The sequence below is a fragment of the Telopea speciosissima genome, chromosome 1 (assembly GCF_018873765.1).
Source record: "Telopea speciosissima isolate NSW1024214 ecotype Mountain lineage chromosome 1, Tspe_v1, whole genome shotgun sequence".
Taxonomy (NCBI): domain Eukaryota; kingdom Viridiplantae; phylum Streptophyta; class Magnoliopsida; order Proteales; family Proteaceae; genus Telopea; species Telopea speciosissima.
In genome coordinates, this window is record NC_057916.1 from 82,843,836 (window position 1) to 82,856,895 (window position 13,060).

General features: G+C 38.9%; 1 protein-coding gene across 1 annotated transcript; it reads left to right on the forward strand.

Annotated features, from left to right (window-relative positions):
- The first annotated feature begins 1,823 nt into the window (after positions 1-1,823).
- LOC122667540 (beta-carotene hydroxylase 2, chloroplastic-like) lies at positions 1,824-3,808 on the forward strand. The gene is made up of 7 exons (XM_043863849.1): positions 1,824-2,334; positions 2,429-2,488; positions 2,614-2,685; positions 2,879-3,013; positions 3,215-3,340; positions 3,512-3,568; positions 3,669-3,808. Exons 1-7 carry the CDS (start codon positions 1,936-1,938, stop codon positions 3,744-3,746), a joined length of 927 nt encoding a protein of 308 aa, XP_043719784.1. The 5' UTR covers positions 1,824-1,935; the 3' UTR covers positions 3,747-3,808.
- The last annotated feature ends 9,252 nt before the right edge of the window (positions 3,809-13,060 follow it).

Here is a 13,060-nt window from a genome sequence, read left to right on the forward strand (position 1 = left end):
CACAGGGGCATCAATCTAGATGAGATTTTTTATTTTCAAGAGGGTATGGGTGATAATTTCCCACCATCAGGGCGCAAGAGCCACACGAGCAATAACAAGATTTTAATGTAGTTTTTTCTTAAATAATTAAAAAAAAATGTGCATCACTACTCAATTTTCTTGTCTCATGTGACCTAGATTATGCTTTGAGTCCAACCATGGAAAACAATTTATCTTTAATATCAAATATAAATAAATGAAAAAAAAAATTTGAGTCCTCTAAATTTTCAATTATGTAAGATCTATTGAACACCTTCCATCAAATTAGAGCTAAAGGTGTCAGGTAGTGCAATTGGTAAAATTGAAGGCCTATTGCTAAAACAAGTAGAACAAAATTCTACTTTCAACTCCTTTTTCTCTTGGAGTGCCACCTTGAGCTGGCGTATGTGCTATAGGACACTACCACCACAACAATGACAATAACAATTACAAAACAACAAACTCAGTCTTATCTCAATGTAATGGGGTCGGTTACATGGATTCAAACAAAATAAAGTAAGGAAAATTGAGGTCTAAAACACACACAAAAAAAAAAAAAAAAAAAAAAGAAAAAAAAGAAAAAGAAAAAAAAGAACAAAGAACAAAGAGATGACAAATGAAAGGTGAAAAATGAAAAGAAATACAACCCAACAAGTTAGGAGAATCTCAGCTAAATGGGGTCTGTAACATAGATCTTTACCCTCCAATAGACTCTATCCGAAATCATATTTGGTACAAACCCTAGACTACACATGTCCTCCTTCCTCACGACCTCTCCTATAATACATAGTATGTACTATAGAACACCATTACTTTAAAAAAATAAAACTTGAACCTATAGCGTAGGCTACATCTATACGTATTCTATTTTTTATTTATCTAAAATAAATAAATAAAATAAAATAAAATAATCAACCAACGTTGTAGGCTCAGAAACTTTTTTCCCAAAAAAAAATATAGAGCTGGGACAAAGATGGGAGAAGTCTTTTTCAAATAGAATATCTAAACTTCCTTAAAAATCAGGACTTTTGAGTTGATCTCTTGCGCATGTAGTTCTCTCTCTATGTATCTCTCCCCCACTCTCACTTATCAAAAAAAAAGGTCTCTCTCATGCATATTTTACTCTCCAGAAAAGGCCCAATTACCTAACCAGTGAGGCCACCATATAATTTGTAAGGAGCAAATTTTGAAAGAACATACTAAGATGAAGTTCAATCTTTAGATTATATATTGTAAAAACACTATCAAATGGGTCATTAGTTATCAGCTTAGAAATGATTATACTTTTTGGGGGGATTAGATCCTATCGAGGGCCCATAGACCACTATGGGTGACGGTCTAAGATGGTGGCCAAAGGGTTTCATTTCCTGTCTGCTCCATTTTCTCAAGTTCCTTTAATAGAGGGGGTGGATCCCATCTGGTCAGTGTGTTCAGATAAAGGTAATGTGGTCATTTCTGCTCCCTCTATTAGAGGAACTTGAGAAAGTTGACCTACCCAGGAAATGGAGCAGATAAATGTCTAACTAACATCCTATGGGGGATGGTCGAACCGTCGTCCTCCATTCCTCTACCGTGGACTTAGGCGCTTCCGATGATCATACAGGTGTAGATAGTGTGAAATTGTGAATTTTGAAACTTTGGATCTTGGTTATTCATGTAATTATGAGGAAGTGCAGTGCCAATTCCAAAGGCAATTTAATTCAAAAGGAGACAAAGCACAGAAAATAAGGTCCCCCACTCCCCCATGCATTTAACCTTCTTTCGTCGTTCCAGTCCTTTCCAAACACTCCACCCTCGATTTTCGATTCGAACCCCTCTGTCTCTCTTTCTCTCTCCCTCTCTTTCAGTTCTCTTAATATTTAGTTTCTTCTTCTGAAGTTCATTTTTTCTTGAACTCGATTCCCGCAGAGAGCGCCCATGGCGGCCCGAATTTCCGTAGCTGCGAACGCTAAAATGTTCCTAATCGATCGAAATCAATTCCTCTTTCCGAAACCCAACTCCGTCATCTGTTCCTCTTCTCTCTTATCTCCAATCGTCAGCCGTCCCCTCAGTGTTTTCCAAGCGAAGAAGAAGATGAGCGTGACTCTTTGCTTGGTTATGGAGCAGAAAAAGGTGGGGATAGGTAGTACCGATGAAGAAGATAGCACGGAAGAGAGTCCCGATGAGATTAATCCGATCTCAGTGCGAACGGCTGAGAGATTAGCCAGGAAGAAATCAGAGCGGTTTACTTACCTCATCGCGGCGGTCATGTCCAGTCTGGGAATCACTTCCATGGCTGTTGCCTCTGTTTACTACAGATTCTATTGGCAAATGGAGGTTATCTCTCTCTCTCTCTCTCGCTCTCTCTTCCTCTCCATGTGTGTGAATCTGTTAGAATTTCTGGTTTCATATGATCAATTGTCATTGGCAGGGGGGAGAGGTTCCTGTTTCGGAGTTTTTCGGTACATTTGCTCTATCCGTAGGCGCAGCCGTAAGTATAATTTGCCCTTTCTCTGCCACCAAAACACAGCACAAGCGAAGGAATTTTTTGCAGTCAATCGATCTCTTTGGGGAACCATTCGATAGATTCAACTAATGATGATGGGCAAATTTCAGGTGGGAATGGAGTTTTGGGCTCGATGGGCTCACAGAGCTCTCTGGCACGCTTCGCTGTGGCATATGCACGAGGTTTTCTTCTATCCTATTCCAAATCGATCGATCTCAGTATTCCAATTTTTTAATTAATTCAAACAAGAATAAAGTATAATTATTCATAGTCAAGACTCGAAAGAACTGACAGAAGTAGTCGAATCTGTAACTATGGGGTGTGGAGTGATGGATTAACTAACTTCAAAAAATTGGGGATTTGATCTATGAACAGTCTCACCATCGACCAAGAGACGGTCCCTTCGAGCTAAACGACGTCTTTGCCATTATCAATGCCGTTCCTGCCATCGCTCTCCTTTCCTTCGGCTTCTTCCACAAAGGCCTCTTCCCTGGTCTCTGTTTTGGTGCCGTACGTCTCTTCTCTCTTTCTCTATCAATTACCAAATTGTCTTGATTTTTGCTTTACTTCTACACTGCATCAATCCTAGTTCTAAGTTTAAGAAACTCTGATATTTTAGGTTTTAGTTTCTGAGAGAGTGATTGAAGTTACTGTTAGATTAAGAAGAAGAAGAAGAATTGGGTTTGAATTGTTCTTGTTGTTTACTTTCAGGGTTTAGGTATAACAGTGTTTGGTATGGCCTACATGTTCGTCCACGATGGTCTAGTACACAAAAGATTCCCTGTGGGACCTATCGCCAACGTGCCTTACTTACGTAAAGTTGCTGCGGCCCACCAAGTAAGTTTAGTACTAAGCTAAGGTTGCGTTTGGTATTCATTCTATTTCTAAGTCCATTTTGCATTGGATAATAAAAAAAATTATTTTTATCATCCAAGAATGTGAAATTATCTAGTTGATTAAGCCTTTGTTCTAAGAAGAGATTGATGTTTGTGTTGGTTATACGAATAGATCCATCATTCGGACAAATTCAATGGAGTGCCATATGGGTTGTTCTTGGGACCTAAGGTAAATATAAAATTTTTTTTCTCTTTGGTTTTTTTCCTCTTTAATCAATAAATAATACTTTTGTGTGTGTATGTGTATGTGTATGTTGTTGTGGTTGCAGGAGCTAGAAGAGGTGGAAGGGTTGGAAGAGTTAGAGAAGGAGATCAATCGAAGGATTAAGCTATCCCAGGGCACTTGATGAAATCACAGCCGATAATCAATTGGGGATCATCTCTTTTCTTCTGGTGTTGGATTTGTAGATGTGATAAATGATGAGAATTGAGACGATACTATGATTTTGCAATGTTGAAACTTGAAAATTGAAAAAGAGAAGGAAAAATAGTGAGATACCAAAAAAGGGAGAAAAAAATGTTCAACAGTGTTTGGAGAAACACTAGTTTCCCATTTTCCTCTCTCTCTATACCATATTCCTGTATTTTGAGTTTCCAACATATAATGGAAGCAAAATGGAAAACACAATAAGAAGATTGTACATGAGAACTTTCTCATCATTTCTCAGTTTTGACTTTGACTTTTGAGTCCAATAAAGTTGCTTATTGTATAGTTCTTTTGGTAGTCACATAATTGTATAAGACTAACCATTTGTCCATTCTCTGTCTCTCTCTCTTTCTAAGAAATACTACTACTCTCCAATGCACAAGGTTTCCATCACTACGGGTAATATAGGTAGTCTTACTCCTTGCTTTCACAAAGAGTTATACATATGATATACAAAGAAATTTGTCATTAGATACAAATAAGATAAGGGAATGTCTCCATCACACCTTGACCAATGGGGTGTTTCCATCATGCATGTACTATAATTTCAACCATGTGGAAATATGATTATAGTCAGCTAAAGCCAATAAACATTGGTTAGGTTTGAAAACTCCAAAGAATACAAAATTGATTTAGAATGCATTCCAAAAATGTAAATCAAATGTTGCATCAGATAGATCATCACTCAAATTTGGTAATATATCCTAATTTAAATTACACACTATATATAATATATATGTAAGCGTTTTCTCTTAAATATATCTTAAATTTAAATGATTCATCGTATGTAATATATTTTAATTTAAAAATAATTATTTTTATCATCCCAGAATGCGGCAAGAAATTTATTCCAATTCCATATCAAACGCAACCTTAAATATATCGTAATTCCATACCAAACACAGCCTTACATTTATTGTAATTTAAATGACCCACCGTATATATGATACGGAAGGATTGGTGGACATGGTCCGCCGCAACACCAATTAAAGAATCTCAGTTAATTAGTTACCTGGGGATTTCTTTCTTCTTGCTCTTTTACCCACAATTTGGAGAGCTAGGCGTCGTTGTCAAGTCTCTCATGCGTAACAGATCTTTAATTTGGTAGAACTTTTTGAACCATAATCTCCTTTTCCCCCAGTTGATTTATTTATTTGAAGACCTATCTATCTATCTATCTATCTTCAGATTAGAAAAAACACCGTCACCCCCGTCAACATGTGAAGACTTACACGTGTTGGACGTACACAATGATATATAAATATTGCTAGCTAGTGATTCAGGTCATCACTATGAATGAAGGTGAACTTCCAAGAAGAATGATGGATAGATCCAAGATAAAGGAACAAGTCCCAGTGTCCCTCTCTCATTCACCCCCGCCTTTATCGGAAAATTATCACCTCCAATTTGCTGACCGGCCTAGTTCCCCAGTTCCTCTAATAGGGGGATGGTGGACCCCACCCGGGCAGGGTGTTTGGGCATGGGTAGAGAGGTCATTTCAACCCCCCTTTGTTAGAGGAACTGGGGAACTGGGCCGGTCAGCAAACTGGAGGTGATAAAGATCCGCCTTTACCTCTCTCTAAGGTTCAAGTCCAGGGAGTTTTTATCCTATGCAGTAACTGCACGGTGCTATACTGCATCGTGTGACGGTTTTACAGGCCATGTGCATCATATGGGATCCGCTATACCACATGACCTCTGCTGCACTGCATGATGCAGTACTGCATCGTGTAGTTACAGGAGAGGATAACGATTCCAAGTCCACGAAACCATTTTCTGTTTTCTTTTCCTAATTCCAAACGGTGCCTCCTAACTGTGGTTGAAACTTCTTAGCTGGAACCTGACGGAGATCGAACATAAGTCAACGTTTTAAATTTGGAATTGGATCCAAAAAGGGTCTAGATTCTATTGGAGATGGTTAAATAGGGAATCAGTCAGCTGGAACCCTAGAAATGTAATCGGAATCGCTTCCTTCAGAATTGTGAGAAGGTAAGGTTGCTCCATTGCAACCTAATGGTTAGCAAATTCGAATAGGGAAACAACTTCTCCATGAAGAGAGGGTAAGGCTACATACAAATGACCTTCCCCAAATCCCGCAGTAGAGGGAATCTCGTGCATTGGGTACACTTTTTTTTTTTAGATTGGGGTCTCAGCTCAATGTGCTTTATTGCAATCTAGTTGTCGCAAGTTTGAATCGAGACACAACCTCTACGAGAAGTGGGGGCAAGGCTACATACATATGAGAATATGACCTTCCCAGATCCCACAGTGATGGGAGTTTCATGCATTGGGTACACCTTTTTTGAGGGCGGATGACCTTGGCGCAACAGTAAGGTTGCTTTATTGCGACCTAGTAGCCGTGGGATTTAGTTGGGAAACAGCCCCTTCGTGAAGTGTGGGTAAGGTTTAATACATTATGACCTTTTCGAGACCTACAGTGGCAAGAGCCTTGTGCATCAGGTACGCCTTTTTAATCAGCTTAATCAAGCTATAGTCGGTCTTCAAATGGCTAATTGAGCTGTAAATAGGTCATAAACAAGTTTATCAAAGTATAAACAAGCTATGAAAAGAAAATATGGCTTGCACCTGTGCGGGGTTTAATTCCATATCGGGTGTGTGGGTGTGTGTTTATGTTTATTTACATTCCTTGGCTTGAAAGGTCGATTAACCCTTTTGAGTTAGGGTGTGCATTTAAACCCCCCACCCCCCGAAAAAAAAAAGGCTAATGCAAATTTTCATCCAGGGAACACTGGTCAAAGAACTCAAGATCCAAAGGACATGCCCCCAACAATAATATAGAAATCACCAAAAAAAAAATATACAATAATATAGAATTGTTTCTATATATATATATATATATATATTTTTCTTTTCCTTGTGACAACGACGGTTCTACTTCACTACTTCAATGACCTGTTCCCGAAGGGGAATTAATAAACATTTTTGAATCAGATCTTCATATCTTCTGTCACCTCCCTGTCTCTTACCCGGATTTTTATTCGATGCTATAACTGTAACGCTGTTGTACTCATCTTGTGACGCGGTAAGTGCCATGTGTACACAGCAACCCCACATGGCACATATGGCACCTGTAACGTCGCACGATGAGTGCAGTAGCACTGCAATTACAACAACGGATAATGATCCCTCTTACCCTACCCACACATTCACCCTAATCACAGAGATCCTACGCTGAACTTCGGGTCCATTTGGTCAAACTTTGAACAACAAGCACGTGGGCAGAGGCCGAAAAGTGTATAGTTTTAGGTCAATTCATTGCATCATATCCCTAATAAAAGAGTATATCAACTGTTATAACCGCCAGGGTAACCGTTACCCCTGGCCTTCTCTTTTGACCCTTTTTGGTCATTCCAGCATAATTTATTATAAGAGTACTCAATTAAAAAATAAAAAAAATTATATTGATAGTTTCTAAATTTAGAATAGCCCTAAAGAGTGACAATGTGAGTGGAAATTTAGGTACTATGCTTTTTAAGTGCTAGTGGACCTTAATAAGTTTCCATTTTTTCTTTTTTAGTAAACTAATAAGTTTCCATTGATCCACCACTTCCTCCTCATGCTCTTGTGACATTTAAGAGGATTCTCCAATTAATAATAAGCAAAAACAGGTTCTGTTGTCCATAACTTTTTTTTTTGGTAAATATTTTTATCCATGGTTGAGTGTCGTAGATGAAGAGAATACAAAGAAATAATTTGTAAAGAAAAAATAAGCACACAACTTCAGAATATCAATTCAATCATCGTATCTTACGTAATGAGCCATGAGGTTCACATTAACATTCTCTCTATTTGTTATGATATATGTGACTCTCCTGTTGATGATATCATTCCCTGGACCACCGTTGGTAAAATATCAATTTCCAACCAAACCAACTGAACTAATCAAAATTAATTGAAAAATTAGACCCAATTGAATCCTTATCAATTCGATTGGATCCCAGAAAAATCATAAAATTATAAAATATAAAGGTAAAAGAAAGAAACACACAACAGAGACACAAATCTTAGGACATCGATCTAACTTAGTTACAAACCGCATTTTAATTGCTCAACAAGAATCCCAAATCATGAGAAAGGAGTGTATTACAACAACAACGTCACAACAAACAAAACCCATTATTGAAAAAGAGTTTCATACCACCACGTGGATAATGGGAAGGTGACGATCAACCTTTTAACACCCATAACCATTGGTGTAACGTTCGAAGTCCATCCCTGAAGCCACCCACATTGGAATCGTGTGAAACCTCTCCCTAATTCAAATTAGTTGACACGACGGACTCAACAAAAGGAATTAAGAAGAACCAATGAACTGCCGACGCACTCCCATGCTCCTCCAATATATCCATTTCTGGTTCTACTTTTTGTGAGTTCTAGAAAAGAAAATATGTCTAGAGAGACTCTAGACTCAAGAGTCCGGGTTCATTGGCTTTGGGTAGTCAAAAAGGAGTCAACTTGTACGCAATGGAGAAAAAGGCCCAGAGAGGGGAGGGGGGGGGGGGGTGGGTTTGATACGCGAGGGAGAGCACCTGGACCTTCCACGTTACCACTATTTATTTCTATATAGGTAATGCACGTACGTTATCAGAAAAGCTTTTTTGTTTTTTTTTTGTAAGTGTAGGGCCAATGCCACGCAATCTCCCACCACCGTCCAAAACAGTCTCCACTCAAAGTATCATCACCCACTTTTATCTTGACACGTATGTTCTCTATAGGTCCCACTCTCTCTGTGTGGCCTTTGCTCAGATGGGATAACACAAATGGGCCCTCCCTCCTTAAGCTGGGCTTACCTTTTTGGATGAGACATGTCTGCACCTACCAATAATAACCCTTTATTTTAGTACAGAGCTAGTCGGTCCAATCCAGTTGCTTCGATTTGGATAAAAATGTCGACCCCCTCTTTCAGATCACGTGCCATCACCGTATAACGTGGCGCATAGGGAGGTGATTTGGCCTTCCAACCTTTTAAAAAACTAGACCCTACTTTATCACATCTTCCAGCTTAAATCATGTTTGTATTATTACTACAATACAATTAAGAGTAAACAAACCCTTTTAAATGGGTGGAAAAGTTTCAAGAATCGGGTCAGACCAATCGGTACTGCTGGTCTTGAATCTGGGTCGGAATCGGGCCGATGTTGATCTTGAATCAGTCTGGTCGGGTTTGGCTGATTTTTATTCAGAAACCAAGGTTAGGGCATATTTTGTTCAATTTCTCACCATCCTCGCAGATTCTGAGTCGATTTTGTATCTGAATCGGCTAGGACCAATTTGAATCTCGATACAATTGTAAATTATCAATATCGGATCAACTGTATCAGCTGATTCATATTTATATCGACCATGATTAATACCAATATGTATCGATGTTATTATTGGTTCAAAAAGGTGGTGTTTTTTGAATTTTCGGCCAAATCAAACCAAATATGATTCAATCCACATCAATATTGGCACTAGCAACCGATACCGGTATTGATACCGTACACTAAAACCTTGGATCCCAATTCTAGGTTTTTAAAACCTTGATTGATGGCAAACAATCGACTAATTGATTGGTTTGTGCCTTGCTTGTAAAAGCTTGGTCGAGGCTTATACTAGGATTCGAGTCCCTTCTCGCACACTTGGGTGCCTGTTGAGGCACGAAAAATTATCTCCTCCAATTCCTTGCCCACCCAGTTCCCCCAGTGCCTCTAATAAGACTACCATAAGAAGGGGGGTGGACCCCACCTAAACAGAATGTTTGGGCAGAGGTAGGGTGGTCATTGCACCCTCTTGTTAGACGCACTGAGGAATTGGGCAAAACAAAGAACTAGAGGGGATAAAGATCAGTTGAGGCACCCCCTTTCTTGATCCCCCTAGGGTCCCATGGGACACCCAATCCCCCCCTCCGGGCCACCATAGGGGTGGGCCCACTTTGGCACCCAAAAAATCTATAAAAAAACACTGTTTATGTTGGGAGGCAAATGCACTAATAATTCACATGCAGTGTTGTGCTATATTGAAGTGTCAACTGTCTCTCTCTCTCTCTCTGTGATTGGAATGAAAAACTAAGTATCCATGCCATTACCATATGCGCTTACGTAAGTTTCCCTTATATTTTGACAACAACCCTAACCCACCCAAAAAGAAAACAAAAAATTCCACCAGATTAATAGTGCCATTATGCAATGTTAGTCTTGCACTCTAATCTATATTACAAGACCTCTGGAGGGGTGAGTTTGGAATCGGTCCTAATCTTTGACAATTTTTATACCTTTCTACCAGATTAGAGATCATACCTATTCAAATTGGAATCGTCAACCTTAATTTATAGTTCCTATCTCTAAATTCTAAGTCAATATAAGTCAATGTATTTTATGGGTGTGAACTTGAGTATGTGGCCATGTGGGTAGAAGCTTTTCTCATTTTTTATTTTTTATTTTTTTAAAAAAAAAATTCTCTTTTGAGGGGAGAAGGGTATTGCCGCATAAAAGTATAATTTAAATGCACTATGATACTAATGTTTTCTTAGAATAAAAATAATGTGGTTGACCTGACCCCATTTCAATTGGAAATTTTTATTTTCTTCTTTGTGGTTTGGGTGCTAGAATAGGACTTAAAATGCTAAAAAGTTTTTAAATACTAGCTGCTATATTTGGTATTCTTTTATAGACTTATCTTTTCTCTTTTTCTAAGATGAGATGAGATTTCAATTCTTACATGGCTGTGGTCCACTTTAAGTGCCAATCGCACCATATGGCAAATCTCTGGATACTCACATATCCAGTTTCTGCAAAATCAGAGTTTCAAAAAGGCAAGAGATCTCTACTTGGTTGCATGGTCTCTACACAAGCATCTGGGTCAATGGGGGAGCACGTCTGGGTATTTACCCAAGGGCAGAGGTGTCACTTCATGATGCCCTGTGAGAGGGGTGTAGGAAACACCACCAAGTAGAGATCTATTTTTTCCCATAGAAAATATAGTGGTTTGAAATCTAGGGTTACAAGATATTGTACATTGGTGGTCGGAGTATCATGGACCTATATGGACATACATTGGTATCTGTATCAATACCATTTTAATACTAATGAGCGTGTTTTTTGTTTACATCCTTTAATTTGTTTTAGGGATTCAATGCAGACTTTGATGGGGGGGATCAAATGGTTGTTCTTGTATCTTTATCTTTGAGCGGTAGAATATTTAATTGAAGGGAAGAAAAACACTACCTGGTCGTGTGACCCTTGCACCAGTGCAAGGGCATCATCTCGAGGGATTTTTCATTTTGTAAGGAGCGAAGCGGTCATTTCAGGGTGGCTACGTCTAAGAGTAGGTGCCATGTAACCAAGCAGCCTTCTTTTTCCACTTCTTGGTCCCGGATACTATGTATGGGGTCCTTGTGTTTGTCGTGCTATCTATCCAGTTTATGTTTCGTGTTTTTCTAGCGTTGAGCACGCATGAATGAATAGCCCTCTTTATACCAAAAAAAAAGGAGTACACTCTTAATCTAGACTATGACATTTCTATAAATGATCATAATAGTCACATCATCTATTTACATGATAATATTTAAAGAGGAAATTCATAATATATCCAAAAAATAAAAGGATCAAGTTTCTCTACACACACGATGAAAAGATAATCTTTGCATATAAGGACATCTAACTAGGGGGTGTCAATTGGTCTAGTTCTGGACTATCGGTCCGGTTCCTTAATGGTTCTAGTCCTAAGGGGTCAGGACCAGAATCAGACCAATAAGCTAATCGGTTCCAAACTTAAGATCCATAATCATTAACTAATGGGTGGGCTGGTTCCAATTCCTAAACGGTCCAAGCAGTCCAATCAAAATTTAAAAAAAAAATAATTCTCTAACACATGCTACATGTATTTATTAAGGGAAGTAATTTTCTGTCCAGGAGTGTGGCCTACGCTAGCGCTCCCATAAGTCAATCTCTCTCTTCTTCAAAACAAGGAGCCAACGGTGTCTTTTCATATGGGGAGGAGAGAGATAGACTCATGGGAGTGCTGGCTTAAGCCACACTCCCGGATAGAGAACTTTATCCTATTTAATAATATTATAATAAGACACTAATTTCAATCACTTGAGATATGATTCATTTTTATCTTTTACGAATCACATAACTAGTCTATAATACCTCTTGTTTGGTATTAATTAATAAGTAGGAACACCACCACCCTCATAAGTTAGGATTAGTTTAAGGTATGTTCTTAAGTTAACATTCCTAAATTGACCTTAAAAATTTACAAGCAAATCTTTGGTAAAATAGTATATGAGACAAGTGATACTAGCCAAAATTGAAAAACTAAAAAAATAAAAGGGTTTTGCTCTCATGACCTTTGAGTCTTAAGAATTAAGGTTAGGATGTGAATTTAGTTTGGTTCTACCGGTTCCTAATTGGTAGATCCGGAACCGGACCAATAACTTATTGGTAGATCCAGAACCACCACAATAAACTGTTGGGTGAGTCCGTTCCTATTCTTAGGGGGCCGGTTCTGGTCCGAAATTGACACCCCTACATCTAACCCATTGGATCATTTTCCATCTTGTAAAATTTAGGGTTGGAAGCTTAATGATCATCACCAACGGAGAAGAGATTTCTCCACTCTGAGGATGAAGGGAAACTTAGTCCAAAATATAAAGCACTAGTAATGGGCTTAGGAGATTGCGTCAATCCATAGCATGGGCTCAATCTGCACCCAAGTGGGGGTCCCAACCAAAGCTCTAAAGTGGCCGGAGAACCCACCAGCCCAATATCTATTTCAAAGGGCTCAAAATCCGTCCATACACACTATTGATAGTCCATAATTTAGGAAGGGGATCCACTTCAGTGCGCTAGAGCACATTCGATGGCCAAGCCCAAGTGTTGCCCAGCTGTTGGATGCGCACTGGAGAGGATCCAGGTCCCAGACTTTACATGCAAGGTTTGCCATCTGATCATGGATTTAGGATATAGCCGGGATCGAGGGTAGGCTCGGTTGTAACATGAACCAGCCCATCTTGTTGAGAGTTAATGGCCCATTTTTTATGGGCTGCCCATTATTTGAATATCCAAAAAACCAAAAATCTCTCTCTCTAGCCCAACTTTGTGTCCCATTCGCCATGTTCCCAATGTATATAGTTTTAAATTTCTTAAATGTATGCCAACTCCACTTGTACTATGTTTGGTTGCGAGGGAAATGCATATGTTTTCCTATGAGATAAAATTCTGGTGTTTG

Coding starts and splice junctions, on each gene's coding strand:
- LOC122667540 (XM_043863849.1), top strand. CDS start 1,936: ATGGCGGCCCGAATTTCCGTAGCTGCGAACGCTAAAATGTTCCTAATC. Junction 2,335..2,428: donor GATTCTATTGGCAAATGGAG/GTTATCTCTCTC, acceptor TGTCATTGGCAG/GGGGGAGAGGTTCCTGTTTC. Junction 3,341..3,511: donor AAGTTGCTGCGGCCCACCAA/GTAAGTTTAGTA, acceptor TTATACGAATAG/ATCCATCATTCGGACAAATT.